The 27,344-nt window shown below is 41.8% G+C and overlaps 1 protein-coding gene across 1 annotated transcript in view; it reads right to left on the bottom strand.

Annotated features, from left to right (window-relative positions):
• Window positions 1-861: 861 nt before the first annotated feature.
• PLB1 (phospholipase B1) overlaps window positions 862-27,344 on the bottom strand; it is an 83,533-nt gene continuing 57,050 nt past the window's right edge. Inside the window, exons 44-58 of the mRNA XM_042815036.1 lie at window positions 26,555-26,632; window positions 24,913-24,973; window positions 24,203-24,261; window positions 21,163-21,221; window positions 19,451-19,494; window positions 18,205-18,304; window positions 16,827-16,878; window positions 14,721-14,801; window positions 13,773-13,838; window positions 13,158-13,249; window positions 11,911-11,992; window positions 10,523-10,627; window positions 8,747-8,842; window positions 5,208-5,282; window positions 862-4,721 (exon numbers count right to left, since the gene is read on the bottom strand). Coding sequence (XP_042670970.1) covers window positions 4,500-4,721; window positions 5,208-5,282; window positions 8,747-8,842; window positions 10,523-10,627; window positions 11,911-11,992; window positions 13,158-13,249; window positions 13,773-13,838; window positions 14,721-14,801; window positions 16,827-16,878; window positions 18,205-18,304; window positions 19,451-19,494; window positions 21,163-21,221; window positions 24,203-24,261; window positions 24,913-24,973; window positions 26,555-26,632 — 1,272 coding nt within the window. The 3' untranslated portion in view covers window positions 862-4,499. The remainder of the gene's footprint in view (window positions 4,722-5,207; window positions 5,283-8,746; window positions 8,843-10,522; window positions 10,628-11,910; window positions 11,993-13,157; window positions 13,250-13,772; window positions 13,839-14,720; window positions 14,802-16,826; window positions 16,879-18,204; window positions 18,305-19,450; window positions 19,495-21,162; window positions 21,222-24,202; window positions 24,262-24,912; window positions 24,974-26,554; window positions 26,633-27,344) is intronic.

Here is a 27,344-nt window from a genome sequence, read left to right as displayed (position 1 = left end):
CAGCTTGGGAATTTTCAAGGTACACATTGTCCAACCTACCCAGCTGCATCCTCTCCACTTGGTTCTAGCTCCTGCGTTTTACTTTGATCTGTAAGGCGTTTCAGAAGACACCTATGAGCAACCTGTCAAGTGTGTGTAAATCCCTGACAGGCGCAGAGTTGCTGAGCTGGCTGGTGCCTGTGACTGCCACGGAGGGCTCGGGCTTCAAACCTGAGCTGATGTGACAGCATTGAAAGCACTTTGTCTCATTCACCCGCTGTGAAATGCCCAAGGCCCAACTTCCCTGCTGCTGTTGAGCTGCTGAGCAGCCTTGGCTGCTCTTTTGTTTTGGGGATTATCTCCTATTGCGACCTAAACAACACATCGTGGCCCTCAGGTGGTGCTTCCAGTCACCTAACAAACACAAATGGTAGCAAAAGGGGTTTTGTTCCCTTCACAGCTTGTTTTTAAGAGAGAAGGAATTTTAAAGAACCTGTGACAGTTATAACACGGATGCTTTCAAGGCAACAGACCACTTTTCTCCTTCATGTCCATAATCTCTTTACAGCAATGAGAGAGCACTGTTAGGTGTTTGGAAGTGGCTGGTTTCTCCATCTGAAATATCTCACCACAGGGTCAACCCGTGGATCAACGGCAGAAGTCCTCTCCTGCCTCTCACTGAGCCACATGCACACAGCACAGTCAATCCAAAGGGACTCTTAAAACCTTCTAGTGAGGAAGCAGAGAGACTGGAGAGCGCAAAGTACTCTACCACTGAAGCACATTCATGAACCCCATACTCTGTCCAACAGAGGATATGAGCACATTTCTATACCCAACATCTACAAACTCTATAGCTAGGAAACAAACAAAAAAAACCAACACACTACAAAGCTCTTTAATGAAATTTTCTCAGTAAAACCCACATACATTAATCTAGTTACGATCATGTTGTGATTGACAGCCACAAAGTAGTTACACAGAAATGGAAAGCCATAAGGCAACTTCCTCTAGCCTCCAGCCAGCAGGGAGTCCCAACTCTTAAATAAGCTCTCCTATATTTCTTTGGATTCACGTGCTCAAGTTGCCCAAGCCATGCACTTTCTGTCTTCTTTTGGGTTCTCTCTGGTGGGCGAAAACAGAGCAATAAAAATTTCTGCTTTGTGCTGGGAGGTTCACCAAAAGAGCTAGTAAGCTTTTTTTTTTTTTTATTGCACCTTTCAGCTATGAGTTGATAGCAATGAGTTTCAAACTATGTAAGAGAAAATGACTGCCCTCAGAAAGGAATTCAACAGGAATTCAACAGAAAGGTAGTGTAGTATCTGGGTCAGTTGCTGATGATTACATGGAAGATGCTCGGCATGTGTGATGTTAACCATTCCAGTTTCTTTCCCTTCTTCCACCACCCTCTTTTTTGGATACAGTGTAATGCTGCTAGAAATAATATTCAGGTCTCTGGATGAGCAAACTGTACTGGGGATAGAAATAGTTTTAATGTGATAGTTCTCAGAAATCATGCTTAGAGATCTGTGATTCTCAGGAGACCTGTTTCCTTGTAAGTAATTTGTGAGCCACATCTTGGATGGCCATTCTTTCTGTTCCCGAAGTGCCAGATACAGGGAACATGAACAACTACAGAGCTGTAAGAATTCAAGGCTTTTCCATCAGTAGACAAAAAGGACAGAAGTTCAATTCGGCTGCTGCCTCAGCTGTAGACAAACTGCCAACAGTTATTAGGCTCTGTCACTTCCCTTGAAGACTGGATCAGTTTCCAGGGCCAGGCAACAGCACAGCACTTCTCCTAGCAATAACCCACACTGGGCAGTCCCTTGGCCAATGACTGTCCATGAGCACCAAGCTGCGGCTCCCCCTCGGTGGAAGAGCTAAGCCAGTTTTCAGAAGACATACGAGGTGCTTTTCAGCAGCAGGTGAGATCAACACTGTCTGAAGTAAAATCCTGGGCTAGGACATGCTTTTCATGCTTTTTTTCACACAGACTTGAAGTTCCTCCTATGCTTCCCTTCCTTTGTGCATCAGTAAGCAATCTGCACCCAGCAGTGCAGAGAGGAAACATGCCACGGGGCAATGAAACCAAAGGTGTCTTATTAAGGAAAGAGGAAAAACAGACAACTGACAGACAGGATGCACAGATTCTGATTTAATGCTAAACTGAATCCAGTCAGACAAAGATCCAGACCTAATAATTAATCCTACCTCTATTTAATGAACACAGAAAGGGCACTTGGCATCAATATTTTCAAGGAAATTGTTTTGGCTTGTGAAACAGCTGAAAACTGCGTGATTCTTCCTTTTTTTTTTCTCATCTTATTTTTAAATGTCCATGCAGTTCATCACATTCTTCAGTCCATACCAGCACGATGCCAGAAGACATTTCTGCAGGCTAAATGAAGAGCACACAGTTTCCAGCTCCATCTCCTATGTGCTCCTGCTGTAATAGTGCAGTAATGCTGTACCCAGAGAAACTAGAGGAAAAGGCTCCGGTTGCTGAAGCAGCACAGCGCCAATACAGTTTAAGCTCAACAGGCTCAGTTCCCAAAAGCTTCAGTAAAGGTAGCATTTCTCACAAAGCCGAATGCTTCAGGGAACCGAGTATCTGCAGTACAGTCTGGAGTCACCCAAGCTCCCAGGCAATAACAATTTCCACCAGCATCCTTCAAAACACTGGAGGAGGTAAGGGCCGCCTTTTTGTTTCACTTTCTAACTGGCTGCACCTCTGATGTCTTGGCTTTCAGAAGCTCAGAGCAAAATTCAGACTTCTACAAAAGGAAGGGATCTTCTAGTTATTCTTGCAAGGGGCACCAGCATGAAAATCAAATCAGATTTGCATCCAACTCCAGGCTGGGAGAGCCTAATGAGAGAACGGTGCAGCTCTAGCTCATGTTCTAAAAACCTCACCCCACTTCATGCACGCACACATCATTTGAAAAATACATCAGCACTGAAATTCCATTTTGAGTTTCCTTTAACTTACCCAGTACTGATGAAAGGTTTCACAGAGAATGGCATCTTTCTCTTCCTTATGAAGGCAGGGGCTGCATGATTTGTGGCTATACAGAATGGAAGAGGACTTATGAGAGTAACATATAAGGAACGAGAAGAGATTGTCACCTTCATGACCCACTGGGATATTTGCTCAGATCCCTAACATCTTATAATATGTCTGAGGTAATGATGCTGTGGAACGTGCTGGAATACGGTAGATGTCTTGCATTATGAGGCTGCTTTTGCTTCCAGTAGTCAAACCAAATAAATATCAGCAGTTCAGACATCAGGTACATGGTTAAGACGCACACTGAAGACAGGGACAGGAAGAGCAGCAGAGATGAGCAGTTGGAGCTTATGCCTGAGCCGCACTGAAATAAGACACAGGTGCTTCTGTTTTGCATTTCAAATACATCTCTCTTTGGGGCTGCATATATAGCTGCTGTGCTCAGACACACCTGTGGATAGGATTTATGCAAACAACAGTCCTACCACTAACAGTCCAACCTTTGAGAGCACATCAAAGGAGGGATGAGTGGAGCTGCAGCTCCTGACTACACACGCCGTATTTTACCCATCTCTTTTTATCTTGGCCAGAAGAATGAGCAAAACGAAGTCTGAATACCTTCTATGTGTGTGTAATGACTAGATTTAAGAAACCCAAAAAAAGAAACTCTTTTTCTCTGAAACAGTTTTAATTTTCAGCTTGTTTGCATTTCTGGAATGGAAATGTAGAAATCTAAGAAGAAAAAAAAAAGACACACCATTACAAACTACACTTCAGTTTCAATAAAATCAAAAATAAAAGTATTTGGCATGTGAAATAAAGGTACTGACAAACAAGACTACTGTGAATATATGTAATATGCAAGTATCACACAAGGGATGTCTAACTACTGGAAAAGATCAACTCTGAACTCCTGAGAAGTTTGAAAAAGCTTTGCAAATTCTTACTGAGAGAACAACCACACTGATTCCAATCTGAGAGAACTGAACATGCCCCAGGTGCCACAAGAGGCAAACCCTTCAGTTATACGGTTGATCAGAAGATGCTAGAGGATGTTTCCTTGGCATTGCACTTTCCTGTGTACTTTCCTGAAAGTTCCAGTATGACCATAGCACCATCAGCTCAGCTCAGTGGTCTTATTGGAATCTAACATGTGAAATTGCTACTTTTCTTCTTTATCACACCTTACCACTGGGGAGCACCAGGTCACAGTCATGAACATCTTACATTTTATACACAGAGTTTTATAGGAAAAAGGGACAAATAAGGTGCAAAGGTGCATGAATAAGTCCTGTGTAATATTCAAGAAACTGAGAAGCACATCCCAGCATGGAAAAGCTCTAACTTTTTGAACTCCATTGTCCACCTCACTGATCTGCAAAAGCTAGCCTTTCTACAATGCCTTTCTGATCAATACCAGTGGGCCCAAAAATTCCTGGCTAAAAACAAAGTTTGATGAATGTCCAACTGTTTTGTAATTCTGCAGAGACAGATGTTTGCTCCATTGGTTTTAAAGAGATGTTGTTTTCATGTTCTTTTCTGCATCGATGTCACACTGGTGTTTCCTGGCTCTTCTTCTTGACACAGCCCAGAGGAGCAAAGAGCCCACCAGGACTCCAGCTACTGCAGACACAATGACAGCCCAGTAGGGGACTGAAGGTTCCGTCCTCTCCAAGTTGAGAGCTGAATTCCTGAATCCACTGTTTCTCAGTGTGGAAAGAAAGGGTTTCTCCTACAAAGAGAGACGAAAGGTTTTACTGACCAGAGACACCTTGCAGCAGTGTTCAGACAGCATAGCACCCCCCCTCCCAGAGAGGGGAGTCAATTTCTAGACAGGCAATCAACTGTTCTGCCTTCTGCCTTAGCCCAAACTGTTTCCTGCCCCATTGCCTGAAGTTCCTAGAATTAAAAAGAGAAGTCACCTTACAAACATAAGTGATGGCATCAATTCCAAATCTGTTTGCTGCAAACAATCAAATGGAAATGTCTGCATTCATTAAAACCAGCTCAAAGTAGAGACTTTCCACTGCAGTAAGGATAGATCTATGGCATTAAACCTTCTGTAGAATTTCCAGAGTGTAATAAACAGCAGCATATTTTTGCTATTTAAAACCTTTACAAAGATATTCTTGAGAAAAAAAACAAACAAACAAAAACAAGGAACATTAAGAACAGAGGAAAACAAATGTGGTTAAAGAAGAGTGTGGCCTTTACTTACAAGGTTTGGACACTTGAGTTTTGATCTGTCATGGGTAAAGTTGTTGTAAGTCTGCTTTTCACCAACTGGTTCCATCTGAGGAAGGGAAAAGCAATAGTAAACAGTGAGGATCTTTTTTCTCCTCAGGTTCCTGTGTGCCTACAAGTTTTTACCCAGCCTTTTGATGCCTGCAGCAATGAAGAAATGTGAGAGAAGGTGCATCATAGGAAAGTTTCCAAACATTTTAACACTCATGAACTGAAGACATTGAGAATCTGACACAGCGTCTGCAGAAACTCAAGAAGCAAACAACAGGAGAAGCCTTTCCTCCTTTTGCACGGAGTGCAGGAGAAAATAGCTCTGACTACCACATACTTCAAATATTCTGCTACAACAAAGTAGTGCACCATACACACAGTTCTCCCACATGGACATCTCAAATGACAGTATAAACCACAAAGAAAAAAAAATCACGAGAGATGTTAGTCACATTACTAAGCACAGTACTGAAAGAAAGAAGCTTAGGTGTCATGGTGACAGAAATGTGTTCAGAAATGATGTGGAGTTGCACAGGCAGGAGGGGACAATACTAACCTTCGCAGTCTACACTCGGACAAGAAATACCTGGGGAGTTTTAGCTAAGGCTAAGTTCACAAGACTGCAAGAAGAGAATTAAATAAAGCCTTTTAGATTATCAGTTGTCAGCTGAGCTGACCATAGGCTCTCTCCGAGTCCATTTCAGATGCAAAATAAAATACGTCCAGGCTAACGGCACAGCATCCGTGGTTGGCAAGGAGTGCACATGCCATCCGTTACCATAGTTAAGCTAACAAGTAGAAGCTTGATCAGTCATGTTGACTGAAGCATTTACAACTGTGTATCGACATGCCAGAAGTAATGACCTAAGGACTGGCCCACAGAAAACTGCAGAACTGTCACCCAGCACTTCTGGGCATACAGCACAGAGGACTGCTGTTGCTGCTGCTGCCATCTATACATACATCTACTGTCCCACGTGACTAAAGTGTCAGTGGCATGGTGGAGAGAAACAATATCTTGGCAAAACCAACACAAGATGGAGAAAAAAATCTTGATAACAAAATTCCAGTATGGGAATACTTTCTCTGGTTTCTTATACAAAACAAAAATAGACACAGAAAAAAATCAAAGGGGAGAGATGAACCAACACAAGATAAAGAAGCTGATGCTTCATGTGTTAAAGATATGAGGAGGAAATAAATGTAAGAAGTGCAGAGAAGATGAGAAGTAAATCAGAGGGTAATGTTTTACTGGTTGTCAAACAAGGTCCTATCGGACACCTATGGGTCCTAATTGTTTGACCTGCTTTCTTGCTAATGTTGTGGAGATGGAATTTGCTTCTTTTATTGCATTTGAAGGGAAAAGTTCAAGTTCTGATGTAATTATTTGAAAGCTATGTCATTTCTTGTAGCATTCTGTCTGCAGCCTGACTGGTTAGTTGTAGGAAACCATAACACTTTCTGTGCCAGAACACTTGGCAAGGGGTCTGGCATAATGCTCAGGCAAAGGACAGTAAGATGCAGAATTCTATAGCCTGTCCTTTTCACTTTGACTCTATGCGATGCGTACCTCAGGAGCATTCTCTTCTGCACTCCAAAGATGACAGCATCTCCAAGTCCATAAGTGTACAGGACAAATTCCGGAACACACATGCAGATCCTCTGGTAGCATGTAGCAAACACACATGCATAATGCAAGCTAAACACACTGTCTGTGGGCCAGAAGGCTGATAGGGTGGATCTGGGACCAGTAGGAGACTGTTAAGATTGAAGAGTTTTCTGACTTCATAGGGTAGGAGTACACTTCGGTTTGCACGAGGCAGGAAGGGCAGAGAACATCAGGGTGAGGAAGAGGCTCCTTAAGCTGTCTCCATCCTTGCATAGCCACACAGTGGCCAGGCACAGTCTAGCCCTTTGTGTGGACTGATGAGAATACATGTCATTTGGCAATAAGCCTACTTCTTGCTGAGCTCTTCAGGGAACAGCAAAACAATACGGCCTTACAGTAAGCTTGCACAACCTCTCCATACATGGACAGCGAGTGGAAAGAAGGGATGTATTACAAGAAATAGATTTAACTAGGAACTAGTCTGATCAACATGAACCAGCAGAGTTCTATGGAAGTGAAGAGTTTGCATTATTAAGAATCTGATTCCCAGTACGCTGTAGAAAGATGTGTCAATATTCTTATATGTGGGAAATGAGTGACAGCCTGGACAGAATAAACTCCAGTGGCAAAGACAAAGGACTGATCATGATTCAGGAATGAGTAATGGCTAATAAGAATATCGCATGTCAACAAACCCAATTTAAGGCTACCATATGCCCAGATATTTTCTCTTTTTCTTCTTGGGATCTGCAGCCATGCACTATTTGAATGTTATTTACATTTGTCAGGGGGTCCTGAACCACTGCGAGCCTTGTTAGAGCCACTACACAAAGAAGCCTGCTAGGCTGCCACCATCTGGAGACCCACATAGTGAAGCTGAAAAATAGGCAGATTTGTTGGGTGCACAAATAAATAACACAAGCACACGCACTGTTTTCCATAACCCTGGACTTACAGCTCATGTGTTACAGAGAGCAACTGCATAGGTTTCTGTCCGGGATGTCCTAGTCCTTGTGCTGAAGTTCCTTATGGAGTATGTTGTAAGTTTCTTATCTTGCTCAAAGTTTAAGTAAAACTGAAAATAGTTTCTCCTCTATTTATGTCCGTTTCTTGCACAAACCAGGATACAGCATTTCTGCTGGCACAATGTATTTGCAAACTGGTGTTAATGAGACAAGAAGAGGAAATGCTGCTGTGGCATGAAAGCACCATAGTCTTTTTTCGACTATGGGAAATAACATCATTCCAAAAGTGACTGTTACCTTGGAGTTATCAAGTCTAGCATATGCTTCTTATACACTGTGCCAGCACTATTCAAAATTGTTTCCCTCAAAATGACAGAAGGAACATGACTGCAAGCAGAGGAATCATAGGTGTGACTTCAGACCTCCATTAGCTTCAGTGGCTCTGACAGAATTGCCTCAGATATTTGAGTGGATGATACAACACTTTCAATGGTAGTAAAAAAAAAAAAAAAAAAAAAAAAATTGATCACATGTCTTTTCATAATGACTCTAGGAGATGTCAATGAGGAAAGGTAGGCTCATTCAACAGGCTTTTTCAGGAAACATATGGGACTGTATATTTAACTGGGCTGATTTTTGCCTTAGTGCATATTAATTACCAAAGCAGAAAGGAATTTTTCTTCAAAGTATGTTGAAACACTCAGACTTTCTCATAAGCAAAGATGATAAGCAAAGGGTTATACTGTTTAAGGCAACAAAACTGCTGTCAGTTGTGTTCCCAAGCAATGCAGACAAAGAAGGATCTCACAGTTCAGTAGTCCTCCTCCTGTTAGCATAACAGGTTCATTTCTTGTTTACTGTTTTTGTTTCACACAAACATCCTTTCTCATGATCTTTTGTTGGGATTCCTACAACAAGCACATTGGGATCTACCTTCCAGTCTCTTACCATATTATTCCAGAGAGCCATAGCCATCTCAGCATGGCCTTTTTCACTGAAGTGAAAGCAGTCTGCAGCAAAGAAGCTCAGATCTGGCATGCCATTCTGCAATAAAAAGCAAAATAAATTTCTAAATACATTTCACATTTTAAGAATTGACATATTGTATCTAAAAGTGCACTGTATTTGTCATACCCACTTCACACTTTTTGGTATCTGCAGAGTAGGAACTGGGTGTCCTGGAGGACATCAGGTTGTCCATAAGCCAGCAGTGTGTCCTTGTGGCCAAGAAGGCCAATTGTATCCTGGGGTGCATTCCAAACAGTGTGGCCAGTAGGCTGAGTGAGGTGATCCTTCCCCTCTATTCTACCCTGGTGAGGCCACATCTGGAGTTCTGTATTCAGCTCTGCGTCCCCAGTTCAAGAAAGATGGGGAACTTCTAGAGAGTCCAGTGCAGGACCACAAAGCTGATGAGAGACCTGGAGCATCTCCCACGTGAGGAAAGGCTGAGAGCCCTGGGGCTATTCAGCCTGGACAAGAGGTCAAGAGATCTTACAAATGCTTATACATATCCAAAAGGTGGAAGTCATGTGGATGGAGTCAGGCTCTTTTCAGCAGTGCCCAGTGACAGAAGAAGGATCAGTGGGCACAAATTGAAACATAGGAAGTTCCATACGAACATGGGGAAAAACTTATTTACTTTGACTGACAGAGCTCAGGAACAGGAAACATGAAATGTACTGTAGGGAACCTACTTTAGCAAGGAGTTGGACTAGATGATCTCAGAGGCCCCTTGCAACCCTTACGATTCTGTGATTTTCCTTAAATGCAATCTGTTCACATTTTGACACTGCAGACAAAGTTAGGCGCTCATAACTACTGACAGATTATTGCACCTTGAGATCTCCTGTTCAACTTCATAAAGCAATTTCCATAACAAATCTAGACTTATTGTTGTACCAATAGTCACAGCTCTTAAATGGACCCAGCCATTGATCTGTACTTTACCTTGAACAGAACAGATTAAAAAAAAAAAACAAAAACATTTACTTTAATCTTTGCTGACCAAACTTTCATAACTCAAATTCTTTCAGATATTCAAATTTGTACTGGATTTCAGAAAATATCAAAAACCGTGGGTTTATCCATGAGAGGCAAATATCAGTACTAAGGAAAATACACCTTATCACTACTAGAACTGTAACCATTATTTGGAGTGGCAAAACAAAATAAGGATGTTATAACAAAAAGATGAGTATTATGCAAAACGGAGTGCTTCTGACCAGGGTCCATACCAAGAATTTGTATCCTTAACTACAGAACATATAAAATGTTAGAGCCATATAAAAGAAGGGAGAATCAGCCTTTGGCTTCAAAAGCTGCTTCCTGTTTCCACTCTTAGGTGAGTCAGGCATGCTGGTCTCCCTGTGAAGAAAGCCTGAAGCCATTCAACAACCTAAAGCGGAGAAAAACATCATGGTGAAGGCCAAGCAAGCCCTCCAACAATAGAAGCAAAAGGGGACAACATGTAGCTCAGATGAAGCACAAGGGTGCCTAGGTGCAGCATGCCCACTGTGAATGTTTCCCAAAGCTGTTTTGATCCACAGGCAGCACAGCTTTTCCTGTCTTCTCCTCTGTCACTTTTATTGCAGGCTCTACTCTGTGACCTCTAAACCGTGCAAACAAAAAAAAACCAACAACACAGTCCTTGCCTCACGGATTCTGCCAACTTAGAGAAATCAAGATAGTGGTCTATGCAAGATGCAAAAGAAAAAGGAGACTCACGCTGTCCGTAGGCAAGATGGTGCTTCGGAAAAACGGCTGCACAACAACTGCAAAGTCCTCACGCTGTTCGTACAGACCACTGCTGACCAGCTGTAAGGCTTCAGCCTGTGGGGAGTTGCATGGGTGGAAACAGGAAAAGAACTTGCAAGGATCATCTACTATTTAACGGCAATTGTAAAAACATGCATATAACATTTTTTCAATGTAGGTTGGCATAACAGTACAAATCCAGCTGAATAGTATCGAACGGTCAAGAGAATGGCAAAGTAGATAATTTGGAAGAGATTTTCATGAGAAAAATGTGAAGAAGCAAAGACATTTGGAAAAGTGAAGTTGCTTCACTTTGACCAAAAAACTGTGGTTTGTATCTTACAGAAATCTGTGCTTCATAAGAAGAAAAAAATACAGAGTATTAGAAAAAGGAACAAGGCCAAATTTTTTAGAAGAGACAGATGATTGGGAAGACAAACATGTGGAACATGTTCGATTTTTCAGAAAGGTGTGCTGGAAGTAAAATAAAATATAAGCACTGAAAAACATCTGCTACTTTTGAAAACTATGTCTACAGACCTACATATTATCATACAGATAATAAAGCTATCTTCTTAATACCTTCCAGCTTATGGGTATAAACTCTGAAGGTCCTGGTTATATCTCAGAGCAGCTCTAGTCCCACTTCCCTAATAAAAATTGTCCACATGGGTAAGTCAATGTGTTTTCCACGATGGATTTTTTGAGCTCTGTCAGATCCATCAGACAACACCTACTGCCATAGAAAGAACAAGAGGACTGGAGAACATACTGTGATCCCATAGTGATCCCTGCATTCACAGAACTAATGACAGAAAAATCTTCTGCTCCAATGGCTATTTATAACCTTTGTTAAACTTGAGTGAATCTTAAGCTGGAGGCTATGAAAAGTTAGTCTCAGATAATTAGCTGACCCATAGTAAGCTGTGTACTAACTCTCAGCCCATAATTAAAAAAAAAAAAAAAAAAAAAAAAAATGATATCAGGTTAGTTTAATTCATTTCCTTTGCTAAGAGTAATGACAAAACTGCTGATGCAAGTTAATTTGTTATCCTTGCAGTAGCATGTCAACTCCTGTGAGCTACCCATTGCATTTATAATGAATGTACACCAACAAAACAGCCATCACCAGCAACTTCTTTCCAAATGCCCAAACAATTAAACTCAAAACATTAAGGCAGAAAGACTGCATTGCTGATAATCAGCTAGGAGGCCAGGATTTTAATTAAACTGTAGCCAAGCTGTTTCCCCAGTCTCTCCTCTCAGTTCTGAGGTTTTGTGTGAGAGAAAGGGGATTGAAGGAAGAGATGAAGAAGAAACACAAATGAAGAAGACTAGTTACAGAATCAAATTGTTACCTGAAAATCTCTGTTGACTCTCTTAATTTCTTGTAGATCAGAAGAATTTTCTTCGGGGTTTAGGAAACATGGACAAGGATTCCTTCAATGAAAGAAATACTAAAATTAAAAGCCAACCTAGAGTAGCATTTAAGTAATGTGTCTGGTACAAGTAGCTCAGAACAGCTGCTCAAAGCTTACAGGCAGGAGAGCTTCCCTGCTTACTTAGACATGGATACAACAGGAAAAAAAGTCCTCATTGACTTCATTTTCACTAAACACCTGCCACAGCCAGTAAGAGCTGCAGGATTCACAAGTCTTGAACGTCAGATACAAACGTGCTTGTGTCACATGTTAGCAGCATATCATGTTTTTGAATAAAAACACCCTACATACTGACATACAGGAGAGTTTCAGAAATCCAGAAGTTTAGAAAATAAATTGTTCATGTGATCTGACTCCTCAGACTACTGCATTTCCTTCTCTTACTCTCATATCAAATGGTAACTTGTGCTTCACTGAAATGCATTCTCTAAGAAGGAATTAATATGAAAACATCAAGCAAGACAGTTGATTCACTAATATCTCTTCTAGTGTGTTCCAGTAGTTCACCACTTGTATTATTAAAAATCCATGCCCTATTTCTTTGTAATTCATTAGGCATCATCTTCCAACCAATGGTCTTTCTTTTAACTTTCTCTGCCAGATTAGAGCGCCTTACGCCCACTTTACATGGATATGAAATACATCCATACTAACTCCCCTGAAGGCATGGGTACTTCATAAAACACGTCCCACAGTCTTGTTGGAGTTACGCTTTTAACCTCGTCCATTTGGTGGGAAATGCAGTTCCTGGTCTTGCTTTCTGCAGCCCCACCCATGCAATAGGTAATGCAGCACTGAATGCATGGAGAGGCATCAGGGATATCAGCCTGAGCTGCTGAGCAGCAAATGGCTAGGCATAACAGGCACTAAGGTCGGCAGTAAGGCAACTGCGTGGTGATTTATGCTGTGATATGCTGCCTTAGAGCTAAGGAAGGCAATGACTGACCACAGACTACAGGTGCATGCCTTTTAGCTGAAGTATTGGAAGAAGCAATAGAAAGTCAATGTGAACTAGTGTATTCATGTAAAGGCAGCAATAAAAGGAGCTCAGAATGGTCAGTGTGGCTATCCCTACTGTAGCAACAGTTTAGATTGATTAGAACAAACAAACAGTAACAAAAAAGAAAGGCTTTTAAAGGTGAAGATCTGCAGTGTTCACTTACTCTGTCAGAAAGCATTCTGAAGAGCTCGCTGCCACCTGACGCAGTCCAGAAATCTCAAGTATCTCCACCATGTTGATAAAGACTCTTGGGAGCTGCAGGGGTTATAATAAGCAGACATACCGAGTCAGAGAACATGATACCACTACAAAGAGAGAAAAGTGCCATCCGTAGGTCAGTGAGTCAGTGCAGAACCACACTGACTGCAACCAATAGCAAGGGTAATATATAAAGAGAGGGAGACATATAGTGGATGTCAGCCAAAAAATTCCTGGCAGCTAGTACAAACTAGCTGAAATGCTGCTTCACTCCCTGGGGCATTTCCATTTTCTCTAGGGTAAATGAAACTTGGTTCAGCCATCAGTACTGGCAGTAATGCTGTGATATATTTGATCCACAGCAAAAACACCACTCAACTCGGTTGTCCTGAAACTACAGTACATTTTCTCAGGGCATTATCTAACAGTTGTTCGACTGCTCCTCAGTGCTGCATTATGATCTCAGCTCTTTGGAAGATAATCTTGCATGAAATATAATCACTGAAAGTCTACTAGAGGTGAGAAAAACACAAGTGTACTTGCCAGGAACATAGTTTGCTAGGGTATCTTTAAAGCTTACCTCTGTGTAGAAAATATCCAGAGTGTCCTGGAGGTGCTTCACGTAGTTTTGCACTGAATATGTTTCCTATGTAATTAAAATAAAGTAAGATTGGTCTTCTTTTAAAAACCCAGAAGTTTTGGCTGTTTCATTTGCACAATGGAGTCCCTATTCCCCTTTCTGCTTCTAATGGCAGGTATATATTTGGAACAAGAGGTTTACTGCCACACGCGCACAGGTTGTAGAGTGCCACAGGAACATGAGCACTGACACATTCACTTAATCTCCACAGAAAATCTAGAGGTATTTAAGAGGTCTCGGCTGAATCTTTCCTTGATGAATAAACAAAACCCACAGGCAAAACAACTCTGAGTGTGGTTATAGAGGTTTAGCCACTGGGGCGAAGACTCTACTTAGCAGTCTTTAAAGGAAATAGACCAAAACTGAGAGAACAATCCTCAGTTATTTCAATGAGCCAGACTTCAAGACTTCAGTGTGCGCTTTTCAGAGGGGATAAACACTGACAGCTAGATGTGACACCTTTTTTCACCATGAACTGATGTTACTTCATTTGGTGTCATTCTGAAGCAAGAAAGAGACATATCCGATAATTATTGCATGGAGACACTTTCCAGAATAAATGTTCACTTGTGTCCCTGTAACAACAAACATAAGACACCACACTTCTTAAGTGCTTTGTTCAGTGAAGCTGGAAGAGCTCTTTGGTTTATACTTTTGTTCAGTGTGGGGCAGATTGTTGCTGCTTAAATTGTGCTCCAGACCTGCAGTGCCTCAAAATTAAAAGCTGTGTACTTCTTTCTTATACAACACAGATGAAAGGAATTGTAGTCCTAAGTGCTTTTTAAACAAAGAGGAGCTTTGGCACATGGAGCGAGAGAAAGGTTAAATTTCCAGGGCTGGGCTGCTGCCAAGTGCCCAAACAAGCATGCCTGCTTCAGAGACACAAACCTTATCCAAGCAGTACTGACACAGGTCATTGCTTCCAATGAAGATAGTGATCAGCTTCCAGTCCTCCTTGAAGTTAATATTCTGGTGGCACATAAAATAAACAGATTTCTGTGTTTGCTGCTTACACTTGCAGGGGTAACATTTAATGAGGGGGGTACAAGACTGCACAGCAGAGCAGCCCAAAGGAGGCACAGTGAGTTAAGGCAGCAAAATCATAGAATGCCTTAGGCTGGAGGGAACCTTGATGCCCACCCATTTCTGACCCCTGCCATTGGCAGGGCTGCCCCCCACCAGCTCAGGCTGCCAAGGGCCCCATCCAACCTGGCCTTGACATCTCCAAGGATGGGGCACCATAGCTTCTCTGGGCAGCTGTGCCACTGCCTCACCACCCTCTGAGTAAAGAATTTCTTTCTAGCATCTAATCTAAATCTCCCCTCTTTTAGTTTAAAGCAATTCCCCCCTTGTCCTATCAAAGAAAAGCATCCATCTGAAGGAACATGAGAACTGTTTGCTAGTCTAGCTGCAGCTCACTTCGGCTTTTGTAAGGAAATCCCCTTCAGCAAACAGGAACTATCAGGGCAGCTGAACACGGAGACCGGAGACTTGCCAGCAGGTGTGCTGAATCAAATAGTGGGTTTGGGGCACTGCAGGGACAGAGCTGGGGTTGCTGGAGTGGCTGGTGAGAGCCAGGGAAGTGTGCTGCTAGGGATCCTGCCAGCTGGGCAGGCGTCGCCCCACGGGTAGGCATGGAGAGAGGCACCCCAGGGACCAGAGAACAGATTAAAATAGCAGAGTCCGGGAGGCCGGTGACTTCACCGAGCTCATATAAGGGCAGCTGCAGCAACCACGTCACCGAGCTGACAATAGGCGCTGCTGAGAGCTGGAGCTCAGCAAAACATTTTGTAGCGTTCCTAACAAAGAAAGGAATCAAAGGCAGCTATTTTTAGAGCGGTGCATTTACATAACAGACAGCTGCGAAAGGATCCCGCAAATAGAGGAAGGGCCTGGGAATCACCCACGGGTCTGGGCTCCTCAAGCAACGCCTTGCTCCCAAAGCTTTGCCCAAAGTATGGCTGGGATTTCCCCCCTCTTTTTAAAGATGCATAAATAGCAACGAATAAAACAGATCTAGAGCCGTGTAGTACTTCACTGAAGAGCCACGGCAGCTTCCTTTACTGCCAAATATTTGGTAGCACAGAGTAACTGACAGGGTGGTGAGTATGCAGCATCCATCAGGAGTGCTGGCACGCAGGGATGCGTGCTTAGACAAATCCTGCTTATTCAGTACCTTTCTTTCCCATTCAGTCTGAGCCAAAGAGCACCAGGCTCTCTTATTCCTTACTGGACACTCTACAAAGCAACAAATCACACTGACAGTCACCACCACAACAAATTCAGACCACGCTTGGGGCAAGACAGCCTCAGCTTTCTCCCACATTTTCCCCCACACCCCAAACTTCAGCACTAGCCACTGTGTTAAGAGCTCTCTGCAGCCCTCAGTGGAGCAGGAACAGCAGGTTGGTCCACAATATTAGATCCCTGACCAGTTCCCTAAAAGCTTGAGATGTGGAAGGGATTCACTCTACCTTGAGGACTTTGGTCTCAAGGCCAAATGATTCATTCCTGTTTCAGGGAGCCTAATCTCCCAGGAGGATTTCATGCTCTCTTTCCCAGTATTGCCATTCCCCAGTCCATACTCAGATCAAAGAATGTGGCTGATGTTTGTCACTAGGTCCCTGTTCCAGCAACTTTGTTCTTGGCCTTTCCACTTTGAATACTGCTGCTCACTCACAGCCCTATGATTTGCCTGGAGCCTGCAGATCTCCTCCTCCTTCCCATTACTATTCTCATGACTCCCAGATGCATCAGCTTCTGCCCTTCGTGTTTGCACACTACCTGGGTGAATTTGCATGGGTAACTTTTAATCTCTTGATGACAGTGACTGTTCCTTAGTTGCTTATCTCAGAAAACATGCCAGAGATGAGGACACTGACTTTTCTCCTATCAGTAAAGAACTGTATTCCATTGCCCCATGAACTGGCACCATGGGAGCACTGAGGCGCAATCTGAAGTCCCTGCTTTGTTTTTTAGGAACAATCCACTTACTGAGCTGCTCCTCATTAGCTCCACCAGTTCACGTGCTTGGGCTGGCAAATTGCTGTAGAAAGAGGACAGAAGGATGTTAGATGCATGCTCTGAAAGCTCATCATCATCATTTTCTCTCATACTCCTCATTTCAGGGAACGCTAGGAGTGGCAGAAATCCACACAGAGAAAGTGATGCCTCAGAAGGAAGAGTAGTGACCAGAGCAGCAGCAGTTGCACAAACAAGCTGATCTAAAAGGGTTTCAGCTAGGACAGCTGCCAAGTGGCAGTCAACTGGGATGGATCCTTCCCATCTCAGAGTAGGCTTAAGTGCACTTTATTTGGAGAAAAAACACTAATGCCCAGATATACAGAGAAATTTAGCTGCATAATTCCTTTTGAAATCTAGTAATGTTTATACAGAAGCTGGGCACCTAACCAGCTTTCTTGATCTGGCCTTCAACTCCTACAGCTTGTCTGGAGGATATTGCTTATACAGTGGAACCACTGGGTTAGAGCTCAGGTCTGTGCAGGATGCAACATCCATAGAGCAAAGCACAAACCGTGCTGAGACTCCAGCTGGAAACTTGAGCTCCTGATATGCTGAGATGAGACTGTGCGTGAGCAGCTTGAGTCCTGCATTTTGCCAGCAGCTACACAAACACGGCCACGTTTATTTGCACTTCCAGAATCACACTGAGCTCAAGTCACTCACAGAACAGTAGCTACACAGGCTTTGCTAGCTTCCCTGAAACACTTTTGCAGAAAATTTGATGACTGTTAAAGGGGTCACAGTGTCCTGGAAACAAATTCCATGGATATCCATAGAGAAAGCACAGCTTGTGCAATGCAAACTCATACGTTTTTGTTCTTAACAGACTGGTGTTTTCCTTCAAGAGGAAAATGGATTTTTTTTCCGACATGCTCACTCGGTTCGTTTTCTTTACTCTGCAAATGAGGAAAGCTTTTAGTGCAATTAGGTGACAGTGAGTTTCTATTTGCTAGTTGGAGGCACATTTCCCAGAAATCAGGGAATAGCTGAGAGGGCCATCAGCTTTCTCTCATTACAAACAGACTGAAAGTGAATGAAGAAGCTGAAAACTGAAGGCTGAGCAAAAAAAGGTATTTATAGAAACCTCCTTCCTTCATTTCTTCTGCACAGAATATTTGAGCTAATGCCTTATTTATGCTTCTATTTCTGTCTCTAATTTAGAAAAATAATAAAATTAAATCACAAAATACCGTCTTTAAAAAAAATATAATCAGAAATCAGACCACAGAAACATGCACATTACATATAGATCATCATGATTAACTCAGCCTTAACATGCAGCTCAAATCTGTCAGTGCATCAGTTCTTTCCTACCCCTTTGCCCGTTCTTGGCTTCAGTCACACTTACTGTGAAGTTGCACCTCTCTCTGCAGCATTGAATCCAGCTGCTTCCTTACTGTTGCCAGTGGAGAAGCCAAAGAGGTTTGGGTTGAATTTTTTCAAGATATCTTAAAAAGAGAAGACAACGTATAACCATCCATGGTACAACTGGCAGTAGACACACCTGCCTTGGAGACTTCAGTACTACGAGTATTTCTCCCTGTGGAGACGGACAGGGACAAGGGCTTAGTGGGCCTGATGACAGCCAGGTCCTAGGAAATTGCTATTAGTGACAGCAAGTGCCAGAGTAATTGTGGTTTCTTCCCCTCATGTACCAGGAGCAGATGGTCCAAAGAGGACTTTCTATCTCGCAGTCCCATAACCATTTACCCATAGAACAGGAAAGTGAATTCTATTCATGTTTATAAGCTTCAGTGAAACCCTCAGCAGCAAAGCATGATGCTTGAAAACTGTTACTATTACCGTGCCTGTAGTGCTGTCTGAAACCTCTTTATAAAGTCTCACTTACAATGCTGCATGCATAATGAAATGTATTTTCTATTTTTCCTTAAGCACATTGTTCATGCTACAAGACAAAGCATGTCGGCTTTTGTTACCAACAGTGTCAGGTATTGCCAGACTGTTCCACAGCGTGGATCACATACAAATAGATGAACCACTGCGAACCAATTCCCCTCTAATTTATGGTCAGACTGACCACTCAGTGGTTTCTATGGCAACTACAAGGACTGGTTACACAGAATGCTAAGATAGGAGATGCATGGTATTTTTAGATTTTTTGAGTGCAATGTGGCAGCTTGAAAGCATTGAGAGAAACCAACAGGAAATCACAACCTTGCCAATGATCTTTTCTAAATAGACTGTTAATTGTTTCATAATCCTTCATTTGCCCACAGTCATTGAGCACTACAGTTGGTGATTGGAAAGCACGGTGAAATGAAGAAAGAACAGATCTGCCATGCAGTCCTGCCACCTACAGCACATTTACTCTTCATAATTTCTGTCAAAAGGATGCACTGGCCGCATGCAGATCCTGTAATGTGGAGGGTCTGAATTAGCTTTGCAGCTAGGAAGGTCAGTCTGGGTTTCAGCTGTGAGCCAAGTGAGCTACTCCCATTCACAACAGATGGGGATGCCCACTGTTTGCAAGGGAAGTGTGATCATTTCCAGATGTTTTTGGATATCCACTTGGATGCCTTCTGTCTAATACTGTGCTTTTCCCACTACTCACACTCGTTTTTCAGGACACTCACTGGGTAAAGTGGTTCGGGTCTCCAGGGTGCCATCACCTCCAATACTACAAAGGGAAAGCACAGAATTACTGAGTAGCAATAGTTCTGCAACCCTCTCATTGTCAACATACATTGCTGCTGCAGCCCAGGAAGGTATACACACCTCAGGCTGAACTAGGAATATCAAGCCACAAGACAAGAAAGAATTCAGGAGAGGTACTGAAAGGAGATTTCAGATTAAATCAAGCAGGATTTCAGCTAGGATATATGCCTATAAACTAGGAATGGAGCATACAGAAAGAATCAGTTTTTTTTATGTGAATGTGCTGGGATGCCCACTGTCAGAAGGCATGTGACCCTGCTGAAAATACATTTGTGTGCATTTTTGCATAGAAGAGAGACTACATTAAATGTTCATTATCCACCTGTCTGGGATTTTGCAATGTTAATATTGAAAAAAGCCTCTGCCTCTACTGTTATCATAAATCAGTTGATCATGGAACTCTCTAAGACTCAAGCTGGGATGAAAGCAGGTGTTCTTTATTCTCAGTGCTGGATGCACAAATGGATCCTTCCACCTAATTGTGCTTACCTGGTACAAAATATCTTCAGTTTGTTTGCATTACTTGAGTTACATGTGCAGAGGCTTTCCCAAGCAGCACATATACATTCAGTACTTCCCCCAAAATCATTAACACAGGGTTACATAAGCTCTTTTTGTGGTGGTGGTTCTGAGACCCTCTAGGATGAAGTCACTCCTCCCTACTGTGTTTACTGGCTGAAATCTATCTTCACACATGCTCATTTAGCTCCTTGCCTTGATCCTACAATGCTTGCTTTCACAAAATTAGCTGATTCTAGCAGAACTTCCTTATCTACTTGGTAAAAGCAGTTCAGTTTATCATCATCTATTTGGTATAAGGGCACAGATTCTTCCTGTTTTCTAAACAAACTACAGAGCTATCCATCAATGAGCATTAGCAAGCTTAACAGTACCGTTGCAACTTGTATCACTAGCATTCAAATAATGCCTGTGTGTATAGAGAGTGTTCCCTTACACTACCTCTGTCAGGCCCTGACATGGGGGAAGCACAGAGTAGAGAAAAGACAGATGAAGAAAGGAGTGTATACATGTACATGCTTATCATACACAACATTCACACTTCTGCCTGCATGAAGCAGGCAGTTTTCTTCCATTCTAATGTGGACGTTGAAATTCACATCCACTCTAGCACATACTGTCATTGCTTGCTTTGTAATTTGCAAATCTATTTGGGACGTCTTCACTGAATGTGCATGTGGTGCACTCAGCACATTCATGCCAATTGGCACTCACATGGATTACCTAACATTAAACACTGCTTTCGATTATCACAACTGCAGCAGTAGACTGAGGCACAGGACTCTACTGGTAGCAGTTGGATCTCATTTGAAAAACAAACAAAAATCCAGAATCACAAAATCACTCCCTTTCTCTTCCAACTCTGACTCTCTCTCTCAAGTCCTTACCCAGCAACACTCAATCTCAGCATCCCACCTCCATATTTATTCTCTGCAGAGAGAAGTTTGTTTGACAGGAGCAGAATTTAGCTACTAGACATGTGGCAGCACAGCCCTTTGCCTGATATACCTCATTCCCATCCTCTTTGGGATGTAACTACACAACCAGGTGACCCACATTTTCAACTGTATCTGCGGATGAAAATACCAGAGAGAAAATTGAGCATATTTACCTCCAGGAACATCCCCTCCAGTCCACCTGTGGGTCAGTTGTGCAGGCTCCTGCCGCAGTCTGAAACAGATGAGAAGAATAACTTCTAAAATACTAGAACAGAGTGCTGCAAGTTTAGGTAGAACAGAAAATGTGAAAGTTTTGAAGAACTTTGGTAACACCATTCTGAATCCAGCCAAGTCCTTTATAGCATAAGCATTCCTTGTCCTCATTCAACAGCACATACTGGCCTCTGGGTAGTCCTACATCTCCCATGCTTCAAATTCACAGCCTTATCCTCATGAATGAAGGCAGTTCATCTAAACAGCAGACCCTGGAGTAGAGGAAACACAGTCCAACCAGCAGGCATCAGACTGTAAGATCTTGGGAACTACATATGGCATTGGAACTACAACTCTAATAATAGTATCAATAAATCAAGGGGAACTAGATTACAATCTACAGCTTTGTATTTGTCTGGATTTTTCTGATGGAAACTGCTTCATTCTGGCATGTCCCAAAGGAAGCTGATGTTCAGAGGCTTACTAATACAGGGAAAAACACAGCTGAAAAATCCCCAGTCAGTTTTAGCTGTAAATAAATCAGTAGAAGGGTTGGTTTTTAAACTGCCAAGAAAACAAATCTTTGGTGCAAAATCCACTTTTCTCTGTTGGACCCAGTCTAGACATCTAACACACAGACTTTGTGAGGTGCAGGCAGGATTTTTATTTTGTATTTTTGCCAATACAGATAAATGTGTTGGCATATCTATTGCTTTCACCACGTGCCATGGCTGAGAGGTTGAACAGATGCATTCTAGCCAGTGACGTGACCAAATTGCTCAATGTTTCATTAATCTCCAACTGCATCTGGACTGAGAACAGTCTTCCTGCAGTGTGAACTTTATGCGATTTAGTATACAGGAAAGTCATCAGAACAAAGAATGTGATGATAGATTTGAGTGTTCACAGGACTGGGATAGAATGCTTTCATTATTTTATTTTTCAAAAACTTCTAGCAAGGTCAGCAGCTCGACTCACTTTCATGACAGCAATAACGAAAATAGGTTATTCTGCAGCTTTTTAGTTTTTTTAATGGTTTCACTTCATTTTGTGCTATTCAAAAAGCTATGCGTCCTGGTTTTGGCTGATAAAGAGTTCTTTCTCTTCATCGTAGCTGGTGTGATTCTGTATTTTATTAGGATGAAAATAGCACTGATAAAACACTGATGCTTTCATTGCTGCAGAGAACTGGTTGCACTGTTGGGGCCTTTTCTGTTCCTCGTTTTGCACGGCCGTTGAGGAGCTGGGAGTGCACAAGGAGCTGGGAGGGGTACAGCCAGGGCAGCTGGCTCAGACTGGCCAAATGGATATTCCACACCACATGGTGCTGTGCCATAGAACTTGGGGGGATTTGGTTGGGTTGGCACTGCTGCTGCTCAGGGACTGACCGAGCATGAGCCGGGCTCTGGTGTGTAATTGCACTCGGTTGGTTTTGTTTGTTTTTTCTATTTTCTTTTTCTCCTCCTTCATTTCTTATTAAACTGTCCTTACAGACAAATTCTCATGTACCATTTTCAATTCCCTCCCCTATAGCCCTAGGGGAAAATGAACAAGTGGCTTTTGTGGTATTTAGCTGCCTCCTGGCTTAAGCCACAGCATCACATTATCAACATAGCCATCAATACTGACTGCATTCAGGGCTCTTGGAGGAAACACCAGGAGGAAAATCAATGCACTAGGGAACCAAGACAGATATTGCTATAGTCCCTCTGTACCAGGGATGAAGTACAAAGTATGAGTTGCTGCTGGCTATACCGAAATTTTATTTATGTGCATACGTGTTTGTATGTGTGAGAAGCATTCTTTGTCTTCTTTCTCCATGCCTTTCAACCAGCACTACATCTCATGCATTCACACCTTGCTATGGTAATGGCAATGGCAATGACGACCAACTGCATGAATAACGGCAATATGAAAAACTGCCTTGCTCTGCTTTTTGGGACAAAAACCTCAAGGAACAGAGTCTGGCCCCTGTGACTAGGAATCTCTGAGAATTTTCATGTACTAGAAACAAAAAATTTAAAAAGAAGATATGTGTGCCATCAGAGGAGGAAATCAAGCAATTTTAAGTGCTGGCAATGGATAGGAGGGAGGTTTGCCGGGTCATTACTAAGGTCCTCTAAGAAAAGCTCAAAGCTCAGTAGGAGGGAAGACAGGATAACTTCAGGTCAGGTGAAACCTGTTTTCAGAGCTAATGAGAAGGTGAAGACATACATGCACACCTGCCTGTCAATAAGTCTGATCATTTGAGAGCTGTAGTCCATTCAACTCCCTCTGAACTCTGCAGGAACTGAAGCTGCTAGAATGAGCACAGGTGTAGCTCAGGAGTGAAAATTCACATTGATGCCAATATCTGCCTTCATTCTATGCCAGAACAATTCTGTAGTGCCATGCAATTCTAGAATTCATTCTCAGAAAACTTCAGCACAGATCAGCAATATTCCGTTATTATTTTTTGGGCCCTGCTTTTCTGAGACATTTCAGTTTGCATTTCTTGGTACATACAATACATCATAGTTCTAACTAAAAATTAAAATTAACCCAGGAAACAATATCTGAGAGCAAACTTCTGATATACTGAAGAGACAGAATTATCTTATGTGAGAAACACTTCGGTCTGTAATCAGTTATTTCTCTAGGAAATTTCAAGACCTGCCATTGTATGTAAAATGGCAATTGATTTTTCTTATTTCAGAAAATACTATCAGGCAGACATTTCCCTTTTCTGAAACACTTGAACAAATTGTGTGCAATAGAGAATGTGATCCAATTTCTGTTCTGACTGAATTATTCATTACTAGATTACTCAATTGTCAGTGCCAGTGTCACTCATATCCCTTCAGGCTACTTCTTTGCAAAGGGACATGAGTAGTAGATGAGCTTTTCTTTGCCAGACAAAACAGTTTGCTTTCTATCTGATGATGACTGACATAACCACATAGAGGTAAAAATCAACACTTACTCTTCTCATTTTAAACCTGGAAATATAGCAGTACTTACAGTCAGGGAATCTCCCAATGCTCCAATGACTTTGATGTCAGCAGGCTGTAGCTCATGTACTAAAAAGGAGTAGGAATAATAAAAAGAACATACTAATTGATAACTGACATAAAATGCTATTTATTGGAATGGAGGTCCAAGTCTTTGGTTTCAACCTGATGTTATTTTTACAGACTTTTAAGGAGAATGAGTGTCAAGTTCTATATGCCTGCCAGGCAAAATATATAACTTCTTGCCAGTTGTTTGCAATAGTGTATTCGACAAACAAGGGAATAAATGAACCTTAAGCAACTATTCAAGTGTCACCTTAAGAAAGAAGAAAAAAAAAAAGGAAAGATTAGATATGTTCAGGATTCATTTTTAAGGTTTGGGTCACAGATCAATTCTGCCCACAATGCCTTCCAGTTATGCACAGCACTGCTACTATGCTACTGGTAAGGCAAGGTAGGTCAAACTTGCTTACCTAGACATCTTTAATCTGCCACATTGCTATATAAGATATATGTACGTGGTAAATGGGATTGCATTTATCCGCCTGCTGCATTGTAGAACTTGCTGTCTGTGGCAGGATGGATTTTTCTATTTTGCAGTTAAATACATCAGTTTTTACCATTTTCATTCTATCTAGAACTTGCAGTTTCAAGGCTTAAAAACACAAGGTGATGTATATCCTTCCTGTTCAGGATTTTAGCTGATGAGTCCATCCTCACCTGATGTTGGGACACGACTGGATGGAGTCTTTTCAGAACATGACAGGTCACTGCCCCAATTCTGAAATGACAGTTCATACAACTGTGTCACCTTTTCTTTAGAAGAAACATGGAAAACACACATGGTTTAATTGCATGGTGAAGAACAAGATCAAATTTAAAATAGATCCTAGTTTGGTGCTGTGTAGCTCAACAGTCATAGTCATTAAAGTTAGAAAACACTATTAAAGTTAGAAAAGACCTTTAAGATCAGAGTCCTTCCTCCCCTTTGTGAAATGCTGTCCAAACATTAAATCATTTCTGGGGAAGTTTTCTAGCCAAAATACACCATTTTGCCAAAGTCAAGACATATAATCTAGAAAAATTATTTGTGACAAAGTTCCATAAATAGATACTTGTTTACCCTTTTGCACTTTCCACAGTCTGGAGATTTCATCTGTGACTGAGGAGGTGGCATCTTCATGCTTGAAAATCTGTAATTGTTGTAATGATATCTGCTTACTCTGACCTCAGACCTGACCTTACTTGGAGCAGCAGGTTGTACAGGGATGCCCTGAGGATCCCCTTCCAACCTGAATTATTACTATAAGTGCACAATCCTATCCTTCAGTAAATAAATGAACATAGGCCAGTGGTCTTCAAAAAGTACAGTTAGTATTTTAATATTGAGACAAATTTGTCTGTTCTCCTACATAACAGTGTAATAGGCTCTACTACCAACCGTCTAGTTAAAGGCTGCCTCCAAAAGCCAGAAAAGAAAGCTGGGCTTATTTTCAGGTGAAACAGGAAGATGTTCATACACTCTTTCTGCTATTTCTTTCCTTCACTTTATCACTTCAGAACTCATTGCAGTTGAGATTCAGTAAGTACGATTGCCATTAAAAGTGTACAACCAGCTCTACAGATTAAAAATCCCATTTCAACATTGCAAACTATGGCTTGCTGAAACAATATTAGCCGTTTCTGTTTGTAACCCTCAAGGCACGGGAAGATTTTCATAATTCAGACAGGCACAAGGACCCCCCCCAGTATGTCCAAGTACATGGCCGACTTTGACTGCTGTCTCTAATCATAGCTACCTTATCAAAGCTGAGCATTCCTTGCATGCCTGCAGCCATTTGTCAAAAGCAAGTTTCTGCCCCATTTCTTCAAGTCCAACACAAAGTTTGCTTAATCTGTAGTTTGCTATGATAGTTGCTCATTCATTATGAAAAGTAAATCCCTTTGAGAACAGATCTCCATCGCATCCTGTGCAGCTGGCAGCATATGCAATAAATAAATATGACTGCCCTCTACAGGTTAAATCTACATGAGGACATGGAAATACAGAGGCTCAAGAACATATAAATCTTCCTTAGATCATCTGGGGATTCAGCACCCTAAATTCTCTTCCCCCTGTTGTGAGGTACTTGCAATACAAGTTAAGGATGCACTCCAGGTGACTTGCTGTAGAAATTGCACCTGATACAATTCGTTTTGTCTGGCTTTCAGGACAAGAAGTGTTTAACAATTTTACACAAGAAACAATGCAATGCAAGTTAGACTTTTCTGTCTGAAAATTGGTGATAGGTTATCACATTTATAACATCAGAAGGGTGTGTGAACAGCTTGTCTAAAATGCAGCAAAAGAAGCAACAGTTACCTGTGTTGGCTCACTGGTGGGAAGCACAGGAGAATTTGTGTTGTTGCTATTTTTATTTGTACTCAGGAAGGAGTTATTCTGTGACAAGGAAGAATTTAAAGTTAGAGAAATTAGGCAATAATTATGTGACACACATCATATCAAGTTATGTCAAGACATGATATCACCAAAGTTGTAGCTGTCTAACCAGCAAAATGAGGATCTGGATTTCGAAACTGTTTTCCATATCTTAAAATTCAGAAGCAATATTTCCTCTTTAGTCTCTTATGGTAAAAATGATGTATGTGTCAGATCCTGGTTAGCAGTTCAACTTTCTCCTTTCTTAAGCCTTCCACAAATTACCTAGACTTTATTAGCTGCTTAGTCCCTTTAAAAGACATTGTTGCAAAGTCTGGAGAAACCTGGACATATCTTTCCCTGTCAGCAGAGAGTAATAAAAACTGACTACTGTATGAATCACTCCTCCCTTCTAGAGAAACTGTACAAATTGCATTGTTATTTTCATCCTCTTCTAATGCAACATGCATTAAGGAAGACAGGCACATTGTATAGACTAAAAATCTTTGCAGAGATATGTAGTTATCTCAAGTAAGAGCAATTCCAGAGCGATTATTTCCACAAAGAGGTCTAATGAAGCACTAAAATCAGAAAGCATATTTAATCAATTAAAATACCCTCTCATCTTTTATTTCCAGGGTTTTATCCTACTCTAATTTGCCTTGATGCAAATAGTTTTCCTTGGCTTTTTGGGCCTTTGCAGTCTGTCTCACCTGTTGTTTTCATGGGATCA

Source organism: Centrocercus urophasianus, unplaced genomic scaffold, assembly GCF_019232065.1.
Source record: "Centrocercus urophasianus isolate 14NV4802_14NV808 unplaced genomic scaffold, USGS_Curo_1.0 seq_10, whole genome shotgun sequence".
Lineage (NCBI taxonomy): Eukaryota > Metazoa > Chordata > Aves > Galliformes > Phasianidae > Centrocercus > Centrocercus urophasianus.
Note: the sequence above shows the minus strand (reverse complement) of the source record. Positions and strands in the feature narration are given on the sequence as shown.